Here is a 25,631-nt window from a genome sequence, read left to right as displayed (position 1 = left end):
ACTTGGACAGAAACATTCAAGATTTCCTACCAGGTGGTCACAGTGTAATCATTACATGATTTAGGAAGTATCAGCTCAGAGCAAAGCACAAAAGCCACTACTACTTGAAGCCTCACTTTTTCTTGGGTTTCTACTATATAAATAATCTCATAGTATCACATAGTAAGCTAAATTGGAAGGGACCCATCAGTATCATCAAGACCAACTCTTAGCCCTGCGCAGAACACTCCCCAAGAGTCACCATGTGCCCATGAGCATTGTCCAAATGCTTCTTGAACTCTGTCAGGCTGGTGCTGAGACCACCTCCATGAGGAGCCTGTCCCAGTGCTCAACTGCCCTCTGGGTGAAGAACCTTTTCCTGATTTCCAGCCTAAAACTTCCCTGACACAGGTCCATGCCATTCCCTCAGGTCCTGTCACTGGTCACAAAAGCGATCACCACTTGCCCCTCCACCTCTCCTCTAGAGGATGTTGAAGACTGCAATGAGGCCTCCCCTTCTCCAGGTTGATCTCTGCTGCTCCTTATAAGGCTTCCCCTCCAGATCCTTCATGGCCTTCCTTTGGACATTTTAATTCAGATGCATAAGTTTTGGTTTTGACTTCTTATTTTTCAACACCAGAAAAAAATACCAAAACAAACCCAAAAAAACCTCAAAAAACAAACAAAAACCACAACCCACTCAGATTGATGGTTGTTTCCTGCTCTGCTCATATCAAAGACACCAGAACGTGTTACAAATAATAAAATTGAGGCAGCAGTCTAATTCAACACACAGGAAATTAGTAAAATGCTGGGATTCACTGAGAACTGCTGCTGACACACTTGATTGAGATAATTTAATCTTATTCTTCTTCTCACTACCCACAAATAACATATAGTATAATGACATATGAAAATCTGTTTGAGACTAATTAGAGATAAAGAAGTGCTTTGTACAGATTCTCCTTTACCAGATGGTTTCCACTAATATTCACTAATAAAAGCCTGTTTGAGGAGCTTACATTCAGTTAGATTGGAGGAGGCAAGAAACAGCACAACTATGTCTGCAATTAATTTCATTAGAAAGATTCTGTGTCAGTACTATCCAGGAGCTCTGTAGGTTTTATGATTTCCATTACTCTGTGCAGATTTATTTTCTGCAGTTCAACATACCTGACAGCCTTTCTGCAGCAAAACTGGTTTTTTTGATTGTGAAGACAAAGTCTGAACTGGAGTCCTGTAAATATACAAATGCGCACGTATTAATGTGACTCCTTGAGGACAGTACCACCACTGCCTTTCATTTGTCATCATTTTAAACATACTATCCTCTTATCAAAAGTTTTGAACAACTACACTATGACAGGTCAGTCAATGTATCAAAGCATCTCTCAAACACTGTTTCTGTTGGCAAGGTACTGATTCATCTCAAATGTCATCAAATTATTTTGGCATCCTGTCTCCCCTGTTCCTTGTTATATCACTGTCCAGAAGAAAATTCAGAGAAGTTTATTTTCTATGAAAAATATTTTAATTCAAGTAGTAGGGAAAACAACATAGCCCTGGCCATTTGTCAGAAGATTTAAGGTAACATACATTTAAGCATGAATAGCAAATCCTTCCCAAAGTATTATCATGTAGAACCTAGAAGTTATTTGCTAAATATGACAAAATACAAGTAATTAGATTGTACACACACATTTTGGATATGAAAAATAACCATTAAAAATACCTACCTACTCAAAAAAATAAAAAGGGACCCACCTCCCCTCAAAAAAAGCCAAACACAAACAAACAAAAACATACTTTGTGTTTCTTAATGCCCAAGAACCATTTCAACCCCTTGTCTCGTCCCTTGCTCAGATCCTCTCCATCACCTGATGACTTTTTGCCATCTTCCTGTGCTCTTTCTGGTGGGATTTCTGATTACTGATCTTCACTTAAAATTATTCTATCTCCTAAATACCATCTTGGTTCCTCCCACACAGAGCAGACAAGTGATTCGTTCCTCCTCCTTCCTCCCACACCAGTGAGAAAACAAACCTGAGGTCAGGACTGATTGTTTATTTTGCCTCAGAATCTGCATCTACAGGCAGAATACTCCTCTCCCTTTGTAACAATTACACTTCTACAAACTACATTGAAACAAAGTCCCTACTTCAATGAAATCATCTTAAATATGGGTGTACCTTGAATGTCTTCTGGCAGAAAGGCACCAAAAGAAGAGATTGTCTGAGATGATCTTGTGCTGTCTGTGAAGACTATTATATGTCCAGATAGAGTAGGAATAGAACAAGAGAACCTCTTCACCAAACCTACTGCTAGAGCCAAGCAATCTAAACTCACATCATGATTCCTGGGAAACGGAAATTCTTTGCAAGAATACTGTACAGAGGTATAGTTTATGGACAGGTCATTTTGTTTGTTTAAAAAAGAGAAATAAATGGAATTATTGAGTTTATTTGATACTTTGAGCCTGTATGTAAACTATTTTTAAAAATAATCATCTGCATTATGAAGTTTGTGACATCATGAACGATTCTATAATGCACTTTTTAAACTGTCCCAGTTATATATGTGAAAAGCAACTATAAAAATCAGAATGAATGAACAATTCTTAAATTAGTACAAGGGCAGAGCAACAGCTTTTTTCAAAAATGGCTTTTATGCTGAACATGTTTGCAGTTTTCAAATTTATGGGTGTAGCTGTCAACATGTATATTCACTTTTAGAATACCGTCCTGGCTTAATGAGGTCTCCTGGAATGATTTCTTTTAATAAAAAGTTAACATGCTTACATATGTAGTTTCCACCTTTCTACTTTTTTTAAAATATCTAAGCTACTCTTCAGCAGAGATTCCACAGCAAAGTTTAAAAGTAAACTTCACATTCAAATACTTCAACACTTCATAGTCAGCTTCCCGTAAAACTTACAAGTAACATTTATCAAAGCTAACTCCTAACAAGCATAGATCCATTTCTTCAGCCAGAAACCTACATCTGAATAGTCACAAGACAACTGCATTTTAATTACAATTATATACCAACACACCAAATGATGCCAAATTAGTAAATAGAAATAAGATTTCTTACTAGTCTCTTCATCTTTGCTCAGGCCTCATAATTGCAATCCGTACAATGTGTACACCTCTCTTCTGTCTCACCATATTTCCACCTGTCTCCAGTTTATGCTGTTTCTGTTAGGCAGAGTATATTGGGTTCCAATAATCCACACAACCCCCTCAGAACAAAACCTCCGCTACAACATCAGGCTGCCAAGTGATGATTGAGAAGTACCCAGTAAAAATACCAGAATTGCTCCATGAGCCTCCACAAGTTACTGACAGAGTTGGCGAGTTGCTTCATACACATCCCTGCAAGAATATCTCAATCATGGGTCAAACACATTGAGATTAAGATATGTTAATTAACATATTACCAGATTAAGACTCCTCCTCTGCCCCAAGCAGTTGAAGTAGTTGTTTTTTTCTAAGGTATTCCATTTCATTTTCTCATTCACTTTTCTGCTTGTCAGGGTTCAAATTGCTACAGACCAGCTAAACAGCCATTCTCTAGCTTTTCCTTGGAGCTTGTTTCCTCCAGATCCAGCATCACTGTTCTCTTCTTTGGGAGATCTCTATTTGTTTAGTCTTTCTTCTCTTGTACTCCCCACACTGTGATATATGAACCACTCCACTATAAAGATGTTCAGCTACCTCAAGACTGATTTTTTTTTTTTTTAATCTGTATAACCTAGTCAATTTGTCCAGCATCACAGTCTGTATTGGATCAAATACACATTTCTCTTACTGTTACAACTTGGAACACATGTGAACAGTACATGTGTGTCAATCCATTAAATACCACATTTTCAGCATTAGATTCGGCAACTGTTGACACAGAACCAGTGCTGCTTCTAGATTACATCAAAAATTTGTCCAGAGAACTTATAATCTTCATTGAAAATATCTAGGAAGATTAAGGACAAAAAATACTTGAGGAATTAATTTCTGCAGCTAATAAAAATATAATTAGAAAGAATTATATACACAAGAAAACATAAGTTGAAAGCTGAGAAGAACATCAATAGTTAACATTCCTGCAAGTCCTTGGATAAATGTGATGGCAAAAGCATATTCATTCTTCCCTGTGTTTCTAAATCCATGCTGAGTGATATGGCCTTATTTCAAGTGGAAGTAGAAGCACAAGTGGAGCACACATTCCTACAGACAAATAAGCATTTCACTTCACCACAGAACAATCTAGAATTTGTTTGTTGCAAACTCACATTATCTTTACCAAGGGGTAATACAATTCAGCTGTACTTCTTTTCCATGGGGAAAGCCCTTTTAAGCATCACCTGTTCTTATGGTACTTTGAATCAGCATGTTAGTTTTATTTCTAGCAAAGAAATAGAAATAATTAGTTCATTCCTTTAATGGTTTTTATTTCCTAACTCTATAGTGATGAGGAATGAAGAACTTTTTCTTTAAAAGTGTCATACATCTTACACTTTCACAAGGCCAAGGCCACTACAAATATAGATTCCTACTGCAAATTATTTCCTTATGGAAAGCTCAGGGCCAGCATGGGGGAGGTTTAGTTGGGTTTTTTGAGTGTTTCTTTTTCTTATGCACACACAATGCAGGATAATAAGCTAAAGAGCATTATCAATGTACAAGAGAAAAACATTCTTAATTTTTAGTTCAACTTCATCTACTGATATTCATTTACTTCAAAAATAGAGATGGATATTGTTCAGTCACAGTGAACCCAGTGACCACAGTCCGTCATTAAATATAATATCAGCTACAATTTCCACTTCAGCACCAATTGAAGTATCACCTTATTACACTTTGTAAATTTCCACAAGCCCTCCAAGTTATTTTTGACATCTTTGACTCTGATCCTGCCAACACTTACACACATTATCTTAAGCATACAGAAATCTGTAGCATTATGTGCAGCACACAAAGAAGTACATGCATCATTTAAAAATGAAGACTTCATTAATTGTTTAGTACAGAAGCAAACCCCTCCAGACGTGATGTGTACAGGTTAGGAAAAATCACTCCAATAGCATATCTATTGTTGTTCCAAGTGTTAGCATCTCTTAAAATTCTCTCAGTACCCTTCCATCCTCCTACACATATCACCTCCTTTACATTCTCCTTAAATGCCTAAAAATAACTAGCTATGCATATGGTCTGAGCACCACAGCCCTATACCATATAACTGGGGAAAAAATATTTTAGTTTGCATAGTTGACCTCACATCCATCATCAGAAGATATTTTTCCATGAGTTATTTCCTAGAACTTAAACATTTAGCATAGGCTGCAGATTTGGCAATTGTAAAGTTCCACACTATTTATCAGAACAAGTTTTTTTTATAAAAATTACATCAAACTACAAATTAACCCAAAAAAAAAAAAAAAAAAAAACCCTAAAAAAACCCTGTGAAAGCTTCATGTGTTTTTTTCTCCCACCTGCATTTGCTCACATTGCAAATGGACTTGAAATTATATATTTCATTTCCCTCAGTTTAAGGACTTCCTTTTTCATTTTAGAAAGTTTTCACTGGCATTAAAACCCTCTCATAGCAACACAGCATTCTATGCCATATTCAGGAATGGGAGACTAAGCACTCATTCTTTGTTTAGCTTCAGCCACAAGGAGAAAAGCAGGAAGCACCTCGGTCAATGTGCTCTCAACTTTTTTCTATCAACGTTCTTGCTCTAGCATATTGCTTTTTAATCTGCTCCTTCCCTGTCCCCAAGTAGGTGACTGGTACAGTAGAAGGGGAAGCTGAAATACCTTTGTCAAAAGTGGTGTTTTGAGTTAGCTCAGAGCAAGGACATCTGAGTACAATGCATCTCCAGGAGCACTGCAGAAATGCTTCCCAAGACTAGTTTCTGCTAAGGAAATTCCTAGTCTTAATTTTTTACCATCAAAGAGGTACACCTTCTGTTTTACCTTAAGAACAATCATTTTTACTTAGACTTCTCCTTCCCAGTAAGCTCCTAGCCTTGCAAGCTCAGTGGGGACAGCAATGCAAACACTATCGTTGGGTTTCACTCTAGTAATGTCCATGCTACAGTTCTGCTGCCTTCCACAACCAGGGCTAGAAACACAAACTACACCTCACAGAACTGAGGCCTAAATATTGGTACATAAAGCTTAGCACTTGAGAATAAAGGCTACCCTACTTCATAAAAAGAAAGAAAGGGGCAATACAACAGATGCATGACAATCTCCACTCATTATTTTCCCACCTCAAAGCCCCAGCCTTGAAAATAAAAAATAAAAATTCCACTTACTTTCCATACCAGCCCTCAACCCAGGACACACCTACTACTCAAAGCCAGCTCATACATACTTCTTAAGGGTAACACATTAACTCTGACAAGCTCCAGCTGGTGGGGTTCATCAGCATCACCTGAGGGGCAACTTCTGTTTTTCCAGGAGGCTGGGCTGCTGACACTCACTTTGTCCAGACCCTCATCTTCCTTCAAGCCTCATTCACAGCAACTCATTCCTGTGGTGTGCCTGGGGCCACCAGCTGTGGCCTCTGGTGGCACAGCACCAGGCAGAGCTGGAAGGAGAGGGAGAGAACAGAGACCTTGGGCTCTCCCTGCTGCAGAGTGCTGAGTTGTGCGCCCATCCAGCGCTGCCTGCCCTGCTGGAATGGCAGCCCACAGCTCACCCCTAGGCCTCCCTCACATCTCCAGCATACCAGCTCCCAGTGTGTGGCCAGGTCTCATTACCTCCTAAACTAGCTCACAGAGGTACAAACCAGCTCACAGAGGTACAAACCAACTCAGACCCCACTGCACGTACGAGCAGCTGCCAAAAGCAGCGCCATGTCCACACCCTTGGCTGGCAGCAGTCGCCTGCACTCCCTGCAGCCATAGCTACCACCTTGAGGGCTCGCTTCTCTCAGGAACATGGAAGGCAAGAAGCCTTGCTCCAGGACTGACTTCTGCTCTAGCTACTCCCTTAAGGAGCAGTATGGATGCTAACTGTGAAGCAGGAAGCACAATGCCTGTGGACATTGCAGGCCGCATAGCTTTCTCAGTCTTGCCTGGGAAAGTGGCCTGGGAATCTTAAGGAGGAATTAAAACAATCTTCAGAGACAGAAACACTCCTTGCAGGTGCTGTTTGTTGTTTTCTTGCAAGAGAAGGTCGAGGGGTGGTGAACCTCACTGACCAATAATGGTGATGTGTTAGTTTACTAACCAATAAGAGTTTTCTTTTCTGTACTTTTCACGTATTGGTCTATAAAAAAGGCCTGAGGTAATAAACCGGGAGAAAATTCTCCAGTTTGACTCCACAAGAGAGTCTGTGTCGTTCTTCTCGCCGTTCCCAATAGAGCGACAGAGCAGTAATTTGGTTTTTTTCCCCCATGGAAAGGAGGACAGGCCCAGCTCCTGAGCCAGCCCTGCAGGTTCAAAGCACCAGGCTGCTCCCCTCCCAGCGGGCTCTGGGGAGTCCTGCTGCCCACACCCCAAACAGGCCTGGCTGCTGCCATGGGCACAGCCTGGGGCCCTGCTCACCTCCCTCCCCTTCAGAAACACAGCATGAGGGCAACCCCTCCCTCAGAAACTTCGCCTGGCGCTGGCCACGCTGCCCAGTGGCACCCTGTGGTGGTAATGCACCTCTATCTTCTTTCCCGTGGAAGCCCCGGGGCTCTTCACATGCCTAAATCCAGCATGTGCTTAAATGTTGTAGGAACTGAGTTTTAATTGTAAAGTTTCAGCGAATCAGCTATATTATCAGTGTTAATCACATCAAGTTCTATTTTGAAAATACGACTCACTAGATAATAAGAGTTTTCCCAAATTGCTTAAAAGATTAATAAAATAATCAACTTAGCAGAGGGGAAGAAAAACCACAAACTATTCCTGTAAGGAAATCACTTTATTGCCTATACATGTGAATGAGCTGTTTTAATGCTCAGGTTCACTGCCTCCTCTGTATTTAATCTCTTCCCTTTTATGTCCTACTCTGAATTTTTTTAAAAGACTTTCAGGCTTTTATAAAATTAATTATACAAATCATTAGTATTAAAAAGGTAATATAATGGTTTCAAGAACAAGCTTCACAGACTATCTGCATATTTAATCATCTCTGCTAATAAATTTTTAATCACTCATTGAGTTCAGGTTCTTGTCTTGAAGCTTAACTTGATAACAAACCTAGCAACTGGTAGAACTAATTGGTACAGAGTAAGTGAATAATTTATAAGAGGAAAAAGCACTGGGTGTTCTGGAGGTGTGCAGAGACCACAAGTCACAGATATTTCTGGGAGGAAGCATGAAAACAGCGGCTGATTACAGGAATTTCGTGATACACTGCTGACATCCAGAGGCCAACAGTCAATACTGTTCGCATATGTGAGCCAGGCTGTAAAGCGTGCTGTAAAGTCAGATTCATTAAGTTTTAAATATTCATGCATTTCATTAAAGTTAACATTAATTGCGCTACCATACACATTGATTATGCATAGACCATAAGTGTTTAACCTCTGAAAGCTTGCAAGTATATTCAAGTAATGGGGTATGTCCCATCTTCGATGATTTCAGCTACAAAGTTGAAATTAGAAATGGAATGCATTACAGTGTGAATACTAGGATAGTACAGAACAGTAATAAAAATAATTATTTTTCCAATCAAACAGACACACTGATGTAAACTGTAAATTGCTTTGTCTTTTTCTAAACTATTTTAATAAAGGTAAGAAGAATTATGTATAAGATTTCTTACAGACAAATGCTAGACTTATTTGCAAGCCAAAGCTAATAGATGGGTTTAAACAGTTAAAACTAATTGGTGAATGAGTGGCTTCTATTTAGATGAAGATGAGTAGCTTTTAAACAACATAACAACAAAAAAAGGCTATCCTCTTGAAATAAGCTGATTTTAACTTAAAATGAGATACTCCAAGCACACTATAGAATAATTCTACCCCCAGGGAAGCACAAAATGCTACAATTCTTAAACCAGGATGTAACAGACAACATTTGACAGAAATTCAATTATCCTCGCAAGATCCCACTTGTAGTTAGTTACATATATAATCCTCTTTTATTTAATGGGTTAAAGCTCTCTTTCAAAACATTTAGTTGGATGACTCGAAGACTAACTACATTTCAAAAAACTCCAGTGACTTAATAAGATTGCTGAGAAAAAACACTCAGAAGTTTAAAAATGTCATTTAATGCTGCCTGTGCATCTTAATTCCAGCCATGAAAGTATATGCGTTATGAAACACCAGTGAATTAACTTTTAATCTCCTTTGAGCCAAGAAGATTTTTAGATTGGAAACTAAGGCACAAAGGGCATGCCAACAAATACAATGCTGAGCTTCAGCATGATCTCTGCACTAGCTCACATCTCACAGAGTACCCCTGCAGGGCTAATTACCCCAGATAGCAAGCTAGGCTTGTTCACTTACACTGCTTTTGGTTCCTCTACATGGCAAGCTCAGTTCTCTCTTCCTGGCAGTGCACTACACATAAACACTCAGAGAAGGATAAAATTTTAAATCTGAAGAAAACATGAAGAGTTTTTCAAATGCTATGCTTCATACCTAGGTGTTTTGGCTCTGAATTTCCATCAAGTAAAGGTAAAAACATACCATTTTAAGTATTAAAGAACCCTTCTGCAAGTAACACCAGTTTCTATTGTTCCGTTGGGCTTTTTTCTTAAAAATCAGTCCATAAACATTCTGTGAGGTAGATATAATTGTCCACATTTTGTAGAGAAGCAAATGTTGGAGACAGATAGACGGGCTTGCCCAAAATAGTACTGATTTCTTCCTGAGCTGTTAGCAACTCATGATTAGCCAATTCTCTTTGTGAAGGTGGGCACCAACGTGTAGTATTCCTAATTAGAAGTGACAGTTAACACACTGAAATTCTGTCTAAACAGCATTGCCTACACCCCCAAAGAACTTTATGGTCAGACTTATCCTGGCTGATCTCACAGAAATTCCTTGCTGACTCGTTGCAAGTAAGGATCTTGAAAGTCATGTATCAACCACTTGTACCATTTAGTACATTAGAAAGAAGTCTGGGATATCAGAATATTTGACTTTTAAAGGGTGGTGTTTGGTTCTTTGCTTTTACACATTAAGACTACCTCCTTCATGGTTGTTTGTTCAGTAATATTTAAACAAGGAGGTAGCCTGTGAAGTCATTTCAACAGCAAACTAGATTTTATTAGTTTTACTGGTTTGGTTTGTTTTCTGGCATGGTCACAAACAACAGAGTTCAGGAAAGGTATACACATCATATAAAAGAGATTATGTATTCTCAGCAACATTTCAGTTTGGATTTTAATTAAGAGAGCTGTCAAAATGCAGGAGGAAATGCTTTGCAGTATAAGAAAGCTTTGAATACTTGATAGTTCAAATGTCCAAATCCCATGCTCATTAAGCAATACTTCATTTTACTTAGGTTTTATTATTGTTATCATTTTGGCTGAGTTTTGTTTTTTGTTTTTCAATTTCACTTGTGAAACAAAAAGGAAAAAGCGGGCAAAGCTTCTTGATGGTTGATGTCTCTCCACCATGTGACATAATTTCTACATTATTTTCTCTTCTGATAGGTCCAACAGTGACAGGTACTCACTCACTGAGCAGTTGGCTTCTCTGCCAAGCATGCATACATAAATACAAACAAAAATTATAGCGAAGCTTTCACATGTCCCGAGGAGAAATGGACTAAAATAGACAACAGACACTTGTCAAGAGATGATTACAAATAAGGGATGCAGAGAATGTTTCTCCTTATTCTACATCAACATCTGAAATAAAACTACCTGAGAAGTAATCACGTTATTAAACAGAACCTGAAGAGGTTTTAATTATTTTTTTTTTAAGTACATTTTGAAATCATGTTTGAGCTTTAAGAGTTGTATTTATTAGACTGTAAAGAGTTTTACAAGGCTTTCCTAATGTAATGATCTTAGGCACCACATATGTTGCATCTTTGGTACACATTAGGAAGAGTTGCTTTTTTAATGAGCTTTAAAAACTGCATTTGCATACCAGAGGAAAAGGTCAGTGATGTGTGGATCAAGTCGGTAAATTAAGTATCACAGTATTATGTTATTATGCTTGCCTTCCAGAGACACACAATAACAAAACCACAGGCTACAGTTACCGTACTGTTCTCATGCTTCCATGTCCATGACCTTGTCGGCTGACACGTCCTGGCACCGCTGTGCCTCCGGGCCCACGGGCTCCATCTCTCACCCAGGCCTCCTTTACCTTCTCTCCCACCTCCCCCTACAGCAGAGCAGCTGCTATGCCTGGCACTCAGGGAACTCAAGCAAGCATAGGAAGGGGGAGCTGGATTCAGTGTGATGGCCCATCTTCAAACACCACTTTTACTCCAGCCTTTACCCTTTGTAAAGATACCCAGGACAATGTCCTGAACCCTCATAACAAGATCAAATCTCTTGGACAGCAAAGCATCAGTTTGGGGATGCCTCCTTCCCAAGTCCCATTCCACTCGAGTTTTTGTCCAAGGATACAGCAGTATCAACTCTTCTTCAAAATACAAATACCAAAATTTGTTCTAATGCTGTGGTCCAAAATTTGACTTGGCCTACTGGCACAGTTCTTTTTAGCTGGCATGTTAGATACTTGGTAATCTGTAAGGATTGCTTCACTAGTAGTTAAATCGACATCTTTATTTTATAACAAATAATAAAATAAGCTAGGAACTGACTGCAAATACACTTTCATGAGGTTTTCAGCTAAGTCCACCGGATTTACCTTTATTTGTAAGTAAATTATTGATAATTTACAATGATTATAACACTACTCTTATTTTTTTAGATTCCCTCCTCAACTGTGCAGAGTCACAGTACTTAAAAGGTCTTTCTGCCTCTCTTTGCGTCAGAGATTATAGATATACACTAAAATACATTATGCACTACATAATAATTTATGCAAGTTTATACATTTCACAGCCAAGTAAGTGACAGTCCAGCTCTGCATAGAGATGTAGATTCAGTCACTGGATTAGAGAAAAAATCCTTTAAAATATTACAACAAGAATAGCACAACTCAATACAACTGAGCAGTTATAAGTGGTTTTAATGACTTTTCACTTTTTGGATACGATAATCCTCAAAGTAGCATTCAAAAATATAGTGCAAAATATTTATTCATTTTATTTACAAATAAAATGTGTAGTTCAGCTTTTTATCCTTGCCACAGTAAACATTATTCTTTTATGTAATGAACAGAAAATATGAGAAACATGTATAGAGAAAAAAAGTTAATTTTAAAGCTAAGAACAAAGATTTTCCTTCAGTTATATTTTTGTAGGAGTTACACAGTATTTTTCAAAACTGTTTTCAGTTGAAAAAAAACCCCAGAAATTTCAAGACAACACTAAAGAATTACATCAGAAAGAACGGTTTTTCAAAACCATAAAGTTAATTTTGCTGTGACAATCACAAAGCAAAGTTCTTATCTACATAGGATATTATTTTTTATTAATTTTTTTCAGCTTAAACATAGAATCTTTACAATGTAATGTGTTTTTCCCCCTTTTTGCTATACAAATTGCCTTTAGGAGGTAAAAGTATACTAGTATCTTCCTATCCCTCTGATGAAACAACAAATACTTTGGTTAAAGAGCAATCCGTGCACAATAGTGTTTTAACTTGCAAGGTAGTACTCCTTTATTAAGTTGATAGAATTCCACTAGCTGGATGAGATCAGTAAATCTGGTATGACCATCATCAAGGGTATAGAATAGCTTCCCATCATCTTCCAACTGTAAAAATGGAAAAACAAGATTCAATTATATCCTCTTTTGCTATGGTATGCTTTCTGACTGGAACACTTGCTTGAGAAGTGTTCTTACACACCAATCTATTCATAATCTTACAACTACTGTGAGCATAAAAAATACAGTGATAATTTACACAAAAAAACCCCAAAACAATAGGAAACCAATGTATTATTTGACTTCAAGCACACACCTAAAAGGAAAGAACAGTTAAATAAGTATAGGAATACTCTTCCTGCAGTAACAATACTACTTCATGCCTCTGTTTTGGAATGATAGCTGGGGTTAATACTAACCCTGAGTTCTTACAAAGTGACATTAAGCAACCAAGTTTGAGGTTACTCATATATTTCAACCTTTTCTCTATTCACTTCCATGATTTTCTATCACTTTTTTTAAGTATGATGAGGCTAAACACCAGTGCTGTGGAGTGCTGGGTAGTATTAGCTACACAAGACACTGCCCATCACAAGAGTGACATACTTGCTCTAGTAGTTCTTTGTTGTAGGAGGAATTGCTGCAGCTCCAAACATGTATTAGCACAGATACAGAAAAGAAGAAACTTCAACAGATACCTTGAAAGATTCCTTTTGAGTTTTAGATGCTTGAAAGTTTGCAATCACCATTTCCCTCTTCTAAGTTACTGAATGTTAGCTCTTGTACAATTTGTTTTGCACTGCTGACTATACAATTTCTTGATTTAGTTCCTCAACTGCTGATATGTGTAATATCAAGAGGATTATTGAAATAGTGACTAATTGGTATTCATGTAAATATAGGGTGAAAAAACCTATTCAAACTGTTTTTAAAAAGAAAAGGGAAAAAAAAGATACAAGATTGAAAGATTAGTGAACAGACGATCCTGAAGTAGGGCTAGCACAGAGAAGCAGATGGTGTGCTAGAGAAAGATGGAACTACCCTACTTGAATACAGGGGAAGGGAGAAGAGACAATTAGCTGTCTTACCTGTAATTAAGATGTTCTATCTGAAGCAGCTGCTGAACTGCTTGTGACTCCTAGTTATTCTACCCCTTTCTACCATGACTGGAAGTAGTTTGCAATTTCTTTATTTTCAGACTTTGGTCAAACCAGTCAAACACTGCTAGTTAAGGAATTACCAATGTGAGAAAATTCCTGTGCTCCAGCCAAGAACCTGAAAATGGATTAACATTCATTTGACTTCCTTTATGAATGCAATTTTCCTGCCAACATACTGTAGGCAAGGAAAGTTAACAATTCAAATGTCTGTTATCCTCCTAACAAGTTAATTCCAAACCTTGAAATTAATACCAGACAGACTGCTAATTCTAAAGCTATTAATATTTCTCAAAGTAAAAACTTATGTCAAAGTTCTGTTGCCTAAGAACCTAGCATCTTCTGCAAGCTAAGAAGGCTGTTATGAGAAAACATTCATTAGAAAAAGACAGTCCCAGAACTGTGTATCAACTCTTCGTCTTTCACACGGATGAAATTTCAGGATAGAATCCATTGATGTGAACTTGCATCAGCTCAGAACATGAAGGCTGAAAAATACCTTTAAACTAAAAGGCTCTCCAATTTTCACAGTACAGGATCCCAAATATATTCCAAAGGTTTCCTTCTGAACTTTTTACAATCAATTGTAAACTACTACCCACCTGCAATACCTGTTGCACAGGTTACCAATGTTAACATGAGGCACCTGTTTACCTGGGTGAGACATGAACTAGCAGGCTGCATACCCTATCTAAAAGGAGACATTTTTAAGTGCAGCATAACCTGAAGCAACCTAAAATACAAGAGAAAAATAATTCATTTAGAGATTTAATTGTTTTAACCTTGTAAAAAGGCTTTGTAAATTACATTTATTTGTTTACATTTAGTAAGAACATTTGCCTTTACAATGGCTGGAAACAGCTAAGTGTTTAAAAGAACAGTAGAATTTCAAAATTCAAAGAGGTAACCTTGATCTTCAACTAATAAGTAATGAATTTACCACAATAATACAAAATGGCTTGTTTCTTAGCAAATGATCACATCATTTAGATCAGCAGCAACTGGAACCAAAACCCTTCCTCCCTTAAACAAAAATTTTCTGAAATCTTTAAAGAGAACTGTTCTAGTAAAAAAAGAGCACATTTAAGTTAGGGTATTGAGAACGGAATAAGGTTACTGAATGCAACCAGAAACTGAAAGAAAGGAACTGAAATACTTGGGGGGGCCAATATTTGGGGGACAAACAGCTAACATGCTGACACACTCTCTCTGGATTAAGCTGTTCTCATCATAATTTATTTTTTCTGGTTACTAGCATAGGAGAAATTTATTTAGTTAAAAAACAATTCAAAAGCATTTCCTTCAAGTAAGTCAAGTTTTGCAATGAAGTGGTACAGGTCTTCTTGATGAACAGCATGGAAAATGTGACCCAAGTTTGTAGACAATTTATATCAAAACTAAGAATTTCTAGTTCCTGCAAAGATCCCACAACAGGAGAACAAGGTTTTAGCACAGTCTTCTGAAGGGAAGAAGAGAATCATCCATCTCAGAGGAAACTAAAGATACTGAAACACCTGTGCTTAGAGAAGGGAGGGTCTCCCTGATACAAAAAGTGGTCTCTGAAATTTGAGAGTTAAAGGACATCCCAATGAAGTAGAATCATACACTCTTTGTATGGAGTTCAGAAGGTTTTCTAAACCACACAACACTTATACCAAAGTAAATACTGGAAGTGACTAGAGTCAATGAATGCACAGAGATCTTATACCAAGGATTTCTATCGAGTACTATACATTGATGATCCCATGGGATATGTTGAGTAACTACCATTTTTGGATGAAGGAATCCTCCATATTCTATACCTAAACACAATAAAATCCTAGACAAGTCTTACAGCTAATCTGATTGACTTCTTTCCTCCTCTCAAATAATGCTTCAGTTTTATTCTACATGAACTTTTTTTAGTGGAGGATATCAGCTAAAGCCGTAGGTAAGGCATACAGAAATTTGGTGAATGATCAGATAGAATCGATGATCAAAGAAAAAAAAATAATAAAAAATAGTGCCACTTAACTAATTTCTACTGAGAAAGAGCACAATCTGCTGGAAACTTCAGCAGGAAGAAATATGGAGGCTAAAGTATTATGTGATCTGGAAGAAAGGTTCTTGTAAAGAGAGATAAAAAAGCTCTGGGTCTGCTCAGTTATGTCAAGTATCTGTAGCCAAAACACAAAATGCTCAAGTATTTCTCATCTCAAGAGAAGCAGCATGTAAAGAAACCCACATAAACCACCTTGTGAAAGAGTGGAAGCAATGAGGATGGCTAACCATTCTGGCGGGGTAACTGTACAGTTTGTTCAATGGAAACTAATAAAAATATGATTTCAGCTAATAACTTTCAGCTTACCTATAAAGCAGCTGGACTAAATAATCTTTTTTTTTTTTTTTTTTTTTTGTAGTTCCCCTGAAGAAGACCTGTACATGAATATACCACAGTAACAATAAGAGAGGTCAACAAAATGTTTGACTACAAATATTGAAACTATCCTTAACAGAAGACTGAGATATGGACACACAATGGAGGCAGTCCAAAATAGATGACTAAGAAATTGTGTACATACTGAAAAGTAAAAGGAAGCACAAACTCTATTAATGCATGATTTTCATGCCATCAGGGTTGCTTCTATTCCAGTTGAAATAGATTTGCTTCATTTTTCAAGAAATTTTTCAGGATTTCATACTACTAGTCAAACTTTAGAACAAATCAAATAGCAAAGCTCAAAAATGTTCAACTCTACTAAAGTATACTAATTATATTTAATGATACAGGTATGTTTACGTCTTCCATAAAACAACAAAAGAAGAAAAAAATTCTTCAATAGTCTGTCATAGTTATTCAATTGTTTGGTTTTACAACTACATAAATAAAGTGAAAAAAACTTACTTACTGGTACAATTTGAAAATGTTTTATTTTTAATCCATGACTCAGTGACAATACAAATGTTTTGGGGTTACTTTGGCTATCACGTACCAGGAATACCCTAGAAGAGATCAAAAAATTTCCAAGTAAGATAATTTGAAATCCTTTAATTAACATCCAGTTAAAACTGTTCTAAATACATTACAGCAAGTATTAGTGAAAAGCATAAATAATATCAATTATGTAAGTTAGGCTTTTAATCAGCATTTCTCTGCAAATGTGTCACTGGGAATACTTTCTCTTAAATTCTTCTTCACCTTGTCTATTATGTGAAAAACATGCATTCTCAGAATAAATGACACTGTAGGCGTTAGTTTTTACACTGCATAGAATTACAATACATTTCTTCAGACAGAAAAGCACCCTCAAAGTTTGTGCTTTGAACAAAATTTTTCTTTGGACTCTGACTAGAGAAAACTTGAATTTTCTAAAATCACAAGCATTATAAGGAAAATTCAAAAGGTAGTTAAACAGGAATTTTATAGAAAAGGTAATGCAAGGCACACAAAACAAGAATGTTTTTCACATCTGGCCAATCCTCATAAATGCACTCTCATTTCTGCACACCAGCAAAGTTCCCAGTAAGACAGAGCTACATTCAGCTTGCTTTATGGAATCATTATTCAAATCATAACACTCTGAATGGCCAACAGTGCCACTGCAACTAATTCACTGACAGCTTATTCCAACCAGAACAAGGACAAACGTAACTTTGCCATAGTCCTGGTAGGATAACTCGGTACCGGCACAGGATGATTACCAGCATGAGACAGTTTGCATTGAATCACCTGGTTTGGAATATTGGCAGAGAACAGTTTGAGGACAGGGAAGAACCTGACAGATAGCTTTGGAGTGGAAAGAGTCTGAACTGCTTGTACTGTGCAGCTCTGGAACAGATATAGCTGACCAATGTGCCAAAAGAAGGGAAATGGAGGGACAGCCACTGGCAAGCACGCTTCTCCCTCACGACAGAAAAGAAACGGGCAAAATGGACTTGCAGGTTTTAAGCAAACGAGCATTAGTGATCACCTAATTATAACTGTTTGCCCCACCACACACCAGAAATGAGAGCCCAGCTACCACAGGAAAAGAATTTCAAGTTAAAAAAAAAAAACAGCCAAAGGTTTGCAGCGGATTTTCACTGACTTCCGGCATGGATTCTAAACACTAACTTCATTCTCAAAGTTTTTAAGAGTTCCATTTTTACACATTAAGAAAATACCTGAAATGAAGCCATTTGGAGCCCATAATCATTAGCATTGCAGCCTAGCTGGGAGCCCCGCACAGGCGCAGCTGTGCCGAGGGCTGCTGCCGGCTCGGCGCTCGGCACGGGCAGCAGCGGCGGCAGCGCGGGCTCCGCTCACAGCGGCTCGCTCCCACCACCTAGCGGGCCCTCACCTCCCTCCCCGGGACACCCACGGCACTGCTCACAGCGGCTAGCACACACCCTGCGCACTCACCTCCTAGCGTATGCATTGCTCATCAATGACTGCCACTTCATTGTACTCAGAAAAATTACACCGTAACAGTGTGCCACTTTGCAGATATCTAAAATGGGGTCTCTATACCCTATTACTAGGATCCACATTAAATGATACACAGTGTAATCACTTTGATTGGGATTTAAGTTCCCATTCAACAGTTCTTTCAAGAACATTTTCTTATTGCTTTCCTTGTTTTATCACAAATATAAGCAATATGTCTTCTCCTTCAGATAAAAAGATTTTTATTATTTTCTAACATAATCACAATAGATCTACTTAAGTTGTCAAAGAGCTTTTAAAAACTTTGTTAAGAAGAATGAGTTGTAGTTCACAGAATCTCAAATGTTGGCTGGAAGGAGCTTTTTAGACATGCTGGATGACTCTGGTCAACTTCTGCCTCATGAACTTCTCTGAACAACAAATTAGACCTTTCCATGGGGTTTTTGGTAATGCTCTTACCCCTTCATCAATCAGATGCTGATCAGTTTGCAATCCTGCCAACAACTTACCACTGAAAAGTCTTCAAACATACTTTAGGGGATAAAATACAAAATCTACAATATCACCATGTGAACTTATTTTAAAAAGTTGGTTTAACACCAGATCCAAAAACCTTCTTCCATCATAGCATGCCTTAAGATTGTTGCTGTCCCTAAATCTGTTATTGGGTTATCCAAATACTACAACTACTGTAGTTAGTTTATATAATTGCCTCCTTATCTTGTAAAAGCCATCATGAACATATTTGTTGGTACATTGAGTATTACAGAGGCCCTATCCCTTGTCATTGTATGTGTGAGAGCTCCTTGTTCGGGATCACCTTAAAAGGATCAATATGGATTGTTTTCTCTGCCCTCACTCTGGAAACTAGTCTTGTTTTTCTCATTAAAAATGGCTGTATTTCTGGTGACAATTCATGCTTTTAGCTCATCAAAATGATGTCAACACATGATGTCATGTGATCATTACTTCAGAGTAACTCCTGAATATCTATCTGACAGCACATAAGCACTCCTACTATCAGTGTTCAAATTAACTCTAGGCAGTCCACACAAAAGCATCATCCTTCTCAAAATACCACTGCACAACCATGAATGGCTCCAATAATATAGCATAAACAACTCTGGAGTAAACAAATGATAACAATGTCTTATTCACTTTCTCATTTCACTCTGTGTGTGTAAGAAATACACTGGAAGATGCATCAGGCCTGGAATGATATCCTGCTCAGAAATATATGTTGGATTCATCCCCATGGCCTGTCCTACTCTTCTATCAAATGCAAAAATAAATGCAGAGCACAGAACTAACTTCAAGATGATAAGCCGGGCTTTAAAAAAACACCCCGGAAATTAAAAAAATTAAAAATTGAAAATAAGAAAGTGGAAGTCCAACTAATCGTCCCTGTGCTGATTATGACCTGATTTGTCTCCCTTTCCTTCCCTTTATTTTTTTTTCCTGAAGCCCTTTCTGTAGATGTAGAAAGTAGTACTACAACAGACTTACTCTAAAACTGATGGAATTTAACCAGCAATCTGATGTTTCAGGTACCTAACTGGAAGCAGACTCAAAGAAACTGAGCCTTTCATAGAAATACTCATTGAATGAAGGAGGCCTGAGTTTAAATTTCATACAGGACTAAGTGCAGGAATGAAAAGCAGGAGGATTTGAATATAAAACACCTACTTGTTTTGTCATTTTTTAAATTAATATTTAAATGAAATATTTAAAAAATTAAAGTCTCATCCTAACATTTATTGCTTACTATTAAAGGATGACACAATTTTTAGCCAATTCATGAGAAAAAAACATACTTTTTTCAATGTCTGTCCCAGTACGGTTCATCTTACGAATAACGTTTTCAGGCCTTCTTTCACTCTTTCATCACTAATAGAGATACAAATGACAGCGATGTCTGCCAAGGTTGACAGCTCCCAGAAAATCCTGTGCAAAGACACAGCTCTAGTGCTTGGCTCTGAATGGACATGAGTAATCAGACAGTGACAGAATCGAAGTTTTACATCACCACTTCATTGTTTCCAAATGATATAAAATAGGAACCAACTGATCCCCAGATAGCCCTATAGAAAAGAATTTTTATTCCTATTAGCTAAGTGCAAACTTCTTTCTCAACCTCCTCCCAGTAAGAGGCATATGAAAATAGGAGTTGTTGGCTAGAAGCATGTCTCAGAGAAGCTATGTAAAGAATTAACTTACCCATCTACAAGTCCATGCTGCAAAATGAGTCTCTGAGCCTCTTCTCTAGAGATTTTATGATGGAACCATGACTGAGATCTGTGTATAGCTGTAGAAAAAAAGATCAGTGAGAAAACATTTTCCCTTTATTGAAAGAATCAGTTATTGCATTTCTTGCATTTCTCGGACAAGGAATTAATTCACACATACCCATGTTAGACATGGCAATAGGACTACCATGAGAGTTGAGTCGGAGACACCCTCTCCTCTGTATGGGAGAGAAGCAAAAACATGACTACAAAGCTCTTTTTTTAAAAAAAAAAAACAAACAAACAAAACACCAAACCAAAACACCAAGCCAGAAAAAACTATTCTGATAAATCAAAGGTTTTTATACCCGCCATGCTAATCCTTCTTCAACTGCAACTGAAAGGGCCTCTGTTGGATTTTCTATAATTCTGCTTCTGTGTCCTGAGAAATCCATTGCTACTAAAGAATTTTCTGAAATGCTTCTCTGCAACAAAGAAAATAAGTTTAGTTTGCTCACTTTTTACAAGATTCATCATTTAAAAGTGAGCTTCTGAGAAAACATTATGTTTTGTAAGTGATATTTCAAGTATTGGCAGTGTTTCCCATCAGAGCCAAACTCATTTTACCCTGGGGAGCATTTGTAATTCCAGTATGCTGCTGCAAAGCTCAATTTTATAGTCTGGCAGGACAGACCATCTTTTTGCATTACTGCAATGGATGACAAATATATCACTTTACCATAAACTGTATTTATATTTTTAACTATAACGAGCCCTTTCCATGTCAAACAGGTCAGGAAACTGTTACTAAGATGTCCAAGTAAAAGGGAAAAAAAGGTAACAAACAAAATTATTATATATAATGATGAAATTAAAAAATATTCAAGATATTTCATTAGAAATATATTGGATTTATAGGTTTGCTATATAAATTACCATTCAGTTTACCATATTTAAGCATTGAAAAGAGCAATTTCTATAGCATATAACTTCTATTTTAATACATCTCTTCTAACTCTAATCACAGACTCAAAAACTGCAGCATCTGTTACAAAAAAATGCTTGTGTTTTTTTCCTCTCAGTGAAGATCAAATTTTTAAAAACTGAATAAGAACATTGAGGTTTGACAAAATAGTCCTAAAAAATCACCAAAATGTTTCTCAGAAACCAAGGTTTACAAAATCAGGTTTTATTAGAATCATGATGGCTCAAATGTTGGCAGGCACTGGAATATGTAATAAATAAAAGAGCATTCTAGCACTCTGTAAGTTAAAGCAACATCTGGACACAAGAGGCCCAGATTTCTGTAGCCTCCCAGTCCAAAACCAGAGGAGCTCTGGTATTTTTATTTTTTTTTTTTTTGCTTGGTTACAAGCATTATAACTAGAAATGGAAGACAGCAATTCTGTAGTTCACTGTAATTCTTGACTCTGTAGACTAAGATCTATCTGAGTAACTGTAACCTGTAAAGAACTTCGCAGAAGTGAAAAAACAAGGGCAAATTAAGACAAAATATTTGCCTCTAGCAGAGTGGAGGGAACCCTTTTTAGCTGACATGGTTGAGAAATTAAGGAATGTGAAATGTGGAAGTGGATTCCTTATGCAGTATATGCATTAGCATGTGTACTTAATCCCCAGATTATTCAATTTCATGAATTATACACGAGTAGAAAAACAGTGCCATTGTTAGCAGTGGGTATGGATTCTGCCTCTTAGAAGCCATGGGAGCTAAAACGCACACAACAGTGAAAGAGGAAAGAATCAGTTGTGGTTCCCTGATCCATCATAAGAGCAGCAGCTGGCTATTGCAGTAGCTTCACATAACACAAAGTAAGACACAGGCAGCATATTAAGCACATGCTTAATAAGCCATGCTTATTAGCAAGATCACTGAAAGCTACTTTTGTGAATACCTGTGATAGCAAATGCATTTCTTAGGCATTTTATCAGCAAGAACTATAATAAAGGCAAAGCTAAAAAAACAATCACCATAAACTCATTATCACGTATCTCGGCAACAAGTAATTTTTATCCAATTTAGCCAACACAAACCACAAAAGGGATATAAATCATCCATGAAAAAGTCTGAAATCAAATGACTCATGAAGAGCTGGGATAACATAAGATACTATGAAATGGACAACCTCATCCAATTCCAACTATCTGACTGAGAAGATGGACACAATGTATAGTATAGGCTGTTTTTTCTCCAAAACAGGGTAGACCATCTGCTAAATCATGATTTTTCTCTGAAGTCCAGTCAGTATTACATCAGCTGAAATTCATCTCAAGTACATAATATTTTATATAATTTTTTTAGAATTAAAAGAGAAAGTATATCAAAAAGGATTTGTTACAACCCTTATTCATCAGCCTGTGTATGTAACCTTAAACACTTTGCTTCTCTTTTAATGCATTTACGGTTCTGCTGCTTTGTTCAAAATCTTCTGTTCATTCAACAGTACCAAGCCAATGAACTCCCAAAATACTGGAGATTTTACATAGGGAAAAATCCTTTAAACTCATTTGTTTGAAGGAAATTAATTAATTAGCTCTCTAGTCAACCCTGGCAGCCCTAAATATTTCGGCAAGCGTTTGCACATGCAAGGTTTCGAAGGAGCACGTCAGTAGTGTAACTGACACAAGTTACTTGAAAAGAGCACAATGGCAGAAACATGTATTTATTCATGGAGCTACTGTGGGACATACCATAGGTGTTATATTCAAAGGGCTGCAGCCACTTCTACCTTGATATGGTTGCATGTAATTCTGATACAGCTGCATCCCATACTAAAACCAGAAAATAACATGGTTAGCATTTTAAATTATAAACCTAAGCCAAACAAGGTGTTTTTTTCAGATGAAAAAGATACCACACGCTTTTCTTTACCATTTAAAACCAGGGACAAAAGATGTTAGGCTAAGGAAATTTACATCAACATTGCTGCTGCTGCCTTTCTAAATGTACACTTTGCATTAAATACTACCCATTTAATATACCAAGTGGCCTGTTCCTATTTTGTCACAAACAGTCACATTTTAAAAACATTAAAGTTCCCTTCTTGTGTTCAACAGTACTCAGCAATCTCACTGAATTCAACATGGTTACACAGAAGCATATGTTTAATGTTAAATATTTTCAGAACTGAGGCATCATTCCATCCCTTACAATGATTCCAGGATTTGGTCTGTCTCTTCTTGTTGGGATGAAAAAAAAAAAACTGCTTTCATACAAAATTGATACTGCTATTGCATGGGAACTTAAAATGATGTTACCTCTCTACTCACAGCAGCAAAATATCACATAGCACACTTATGCAAGAAGCTAACTCCAAGCAAAAAAATTACCTTGAGTAACCTAATTGCTGTCATCCAACAGGTCCTACTTTGTTCATCATCTGCACAGAGCTGTTTCAGGTCTCTGGTTCCTCCTGATTTGTTAGGCTAGAAGGCCACAGCACATTTTTTAGCATTAAAGCATATCTTGAAGATAATACCTGTTGAAATAAAAGCCACTAATTCTCCTATTTTATAACAGACAGCTGAATATTGCTTTCAAAGCCTTAAAGAAACTTAAGCTTACCTAAAAGCTGTGGCTTGCTTTAATATGTATCAGAATAGTAAGTTTGTACCTTAAAGCAGAATCCATAGTTTGTTGGTGCTCCAGAAATCTTTTTGCCTGTTAAAGACATGTACATATCACTATTGCTGAATTCACAGAAAAACTGCAGATGCCTTGGCTCCTAAAAAGAAAAGTAATGTAATACAGTTAGACTACTTTTAGCCAGCCTCTCCAGATAAGAAACTTGGAAGAGTACAGTAGTTATCCTGTTCCAAAATACAGTCTTACAAATTGCAGTTTTAACCATGACATCATGACATCTAAAAAGAAGCAACTCAATATTCATTTCATAATGCAAAGGGGGAAAAAAAAATCAAACCAGTCAAAGAGTTTATTCTTCCAGAGGGCAAAAAAGCCTCAGACTACAAGTTATATAATTTCTGAGAAAACTTCCACTAAATTCAAGCAATAATAAACTTCGAGTAGGAGGCAAGTTTTGAGAGCAGTATGCATTTCAAACATCAAAACAAAAAAACTGAAAAACAACACACTGTTAGAATTATTGCACAGTACTATTTGTAACCATTATCTCTACCCTCTAATAATAACCTTAGTATTGACATAATAAGGTATATATGTCAAGGAAGAAACAAAATAAATTTGCCTAAGGATACAAACCTGCTCAATGAAAACTTTGGCAGGTAATTACAGAAAATCCAAAACATGAATAAACATTGGTTTGAATAATTTATATAAAAGGTTTCTCAACTCCAGTGTTTAATATGATAAGGCTAAACATATCACCATCAAAAATTTGAACTAGTAAAATGAAAAACTGTCCAGTGACAAATTTTGAGAATTCACAAAGTTGTCCTATAAAAATTCTTATTTTATATAATTAATTACTATATCTACTTTTCAGAAAATCTACTCATACTTCAGAAATTTAATTAGTATTTGAAAATTCATTTTAACAGGGTACTCTGTTATGAGAAATATCAACCAGAATGAAGCAAACTTACCAGGCAAAAAGAAACTACAATTTCTAAGGCAACACCTTCCCAGTTTTTTATCTCCATATCTCTCTAGATTTTATCTATATAACTAAATTTATTTTTTTATTTTTTATCACTATAAGTTTAATTATTTGTTATAAATTTTGGTTGTTATTATTACAACAAAATGATAAATACATACATATTTTCTCTGACTTCAAAGATCTTGCTCTCTCTCTTTTTCCTCCCTTACCTTAGATGTACCTTTAGTGGAAAAATAAAGGCCAGATCTTCTCAAAAGAAAGTACAATTTTTTCCATGATTTTTTCCCCTGCTCCTTTGCATACAAATAACCATGAATCTCAGGATATGTGCTGGAGCTAAGAAACATCTGAAAGAAAGTATCAGACATGCATTTTTCTTTTCCTCTGAAACCAGCTTTGTGTTTCATTACCATACTCAGGGCTAAGGGGAATAACTCCTAAAGACACTATCACACCACAGTAATTCAGTTATGACTGCATCTAATCCTATTAACAGTACCTCTCTGATTTAAGGCATGTAAGAATGTTACACAACTCCAAGGTAGGCTAAGCAAGTTACATATTTATATGTAACCA

General features: G+C 36.9%; 2 protein-coding genes across 28 annotated transcripts in view; both read right to left on the bottom strand.

Moving 5' to 3' along the window:
• The window catches only part of FIGN (fidgetin, microtubule severing factor), a 369,233-nt gene extending 362,878 nt beyond the window's left edge, over nucleotides 1-6,355 (bottom strand). For 8 of the 18 annotated variants that reach the window (XR_015288982.1, XR_015288979.1, XR_015288980.1 and 5 more), the window contains exons 1-2: nucleotides 6,299-6,355; nucleotides 1,153-1,216 (exon numbers count right to left, since the gene is read on the bottom strand). The gene's annotated coding sequence lies outside the window, so the exon portion shown is untranslated. Of the gene's footprint in view, nucleotides 1-1,152; nucleotides 1,217-3,072; nucleotides 3,177-6,298 lie in introns of those variants that run through there. The other 10 variants (XR_015288983.1, XR_015288985.1, XR_002865964.2 and 7 more) reach the window with 6 other exon arrangements.
• A 5,712-nt stretch (nucleotides 6,356-12,067) lies between these two features.
• Nucleotides 12,068-25,631, bottom strand: part of GRB14 (growth factor receptor bound protein 14) — a 58,795-nt gene continuing 45,231 nt past the window's right edge. For 3 of the 10 annotated variants that reach the window (XM_086896852.1, XM_023931101.2, XM_023931102.2), the window contains 9 exons: nucleotides 25,265-25,402; nucleotides 24,087-24,197; nucleotides 23,803-23,898; nucleotides 23,164-23,244; nucleotides 20,823-20,939; nucleotides 20,636-20,693; nucleotides 20,447-20,534; nucleotides 16,713-16,806; nucleotides 12,068-12,775 (listed from right to left, as the gene is read on the bottom strand). In XM_086896852.1, coding sequence (XP_086752978.1) covers nucleotides 12,629-12,775; nucleotides 16,713-16,806; nucleotides 20,447-20,534; nucleotides 20,636-20,693; nucleotides 20,823-20,939; nucleotides 23,164-23,244; nucleotides 23,803-23,898; nucleotides 24,087-24,197; nucleotides 25,265-25,402 — 930 coding nt within the window. In that variant the 3' untranslated portion in view covers nucleotides 12,068-12,628. Of the gene's footprint in view, nucleotides 12,776-13,755; nucleotides 14,558-16,708; nucleotides 16,807-20,446; nucleotides 20,535-20,635; nucleotides 20,694-20,822; nucleotides 20,940-23,163; nucleotides 23,245-23,802; nucleotides 23,899-24,086; nucleotides 24,198-25,264; nucleotides 25,403-25,631 lie in introns of all 10 variants that reach the window. The other 7 variants (XM_086896853.1, XM_086896855.1, XR_002865961.2 and 4 more) reach the window with 6 other exon arrangements.

The sequence above is a fragment of the Cyanistes caeruleus genome, chromosome 7 (genome assembly GCF_971803275.1).
Source record: "Cyanistes caeruleus chromosome 7, bCyaCae1.hap1.1, whole genome shotgun sequence".
Taxonomy (NCBI): domain Eukaryota; kingdom Metazoa; phylum Chordata; class Aves; order Passeriformes; family Paridae; genus Cyanistes; species Cyanistes caeruleus.
Note: the sequence above shows the minus strand (reverse complement) of the source record. Positions and strands in the feature narration are given on the sequence as shown.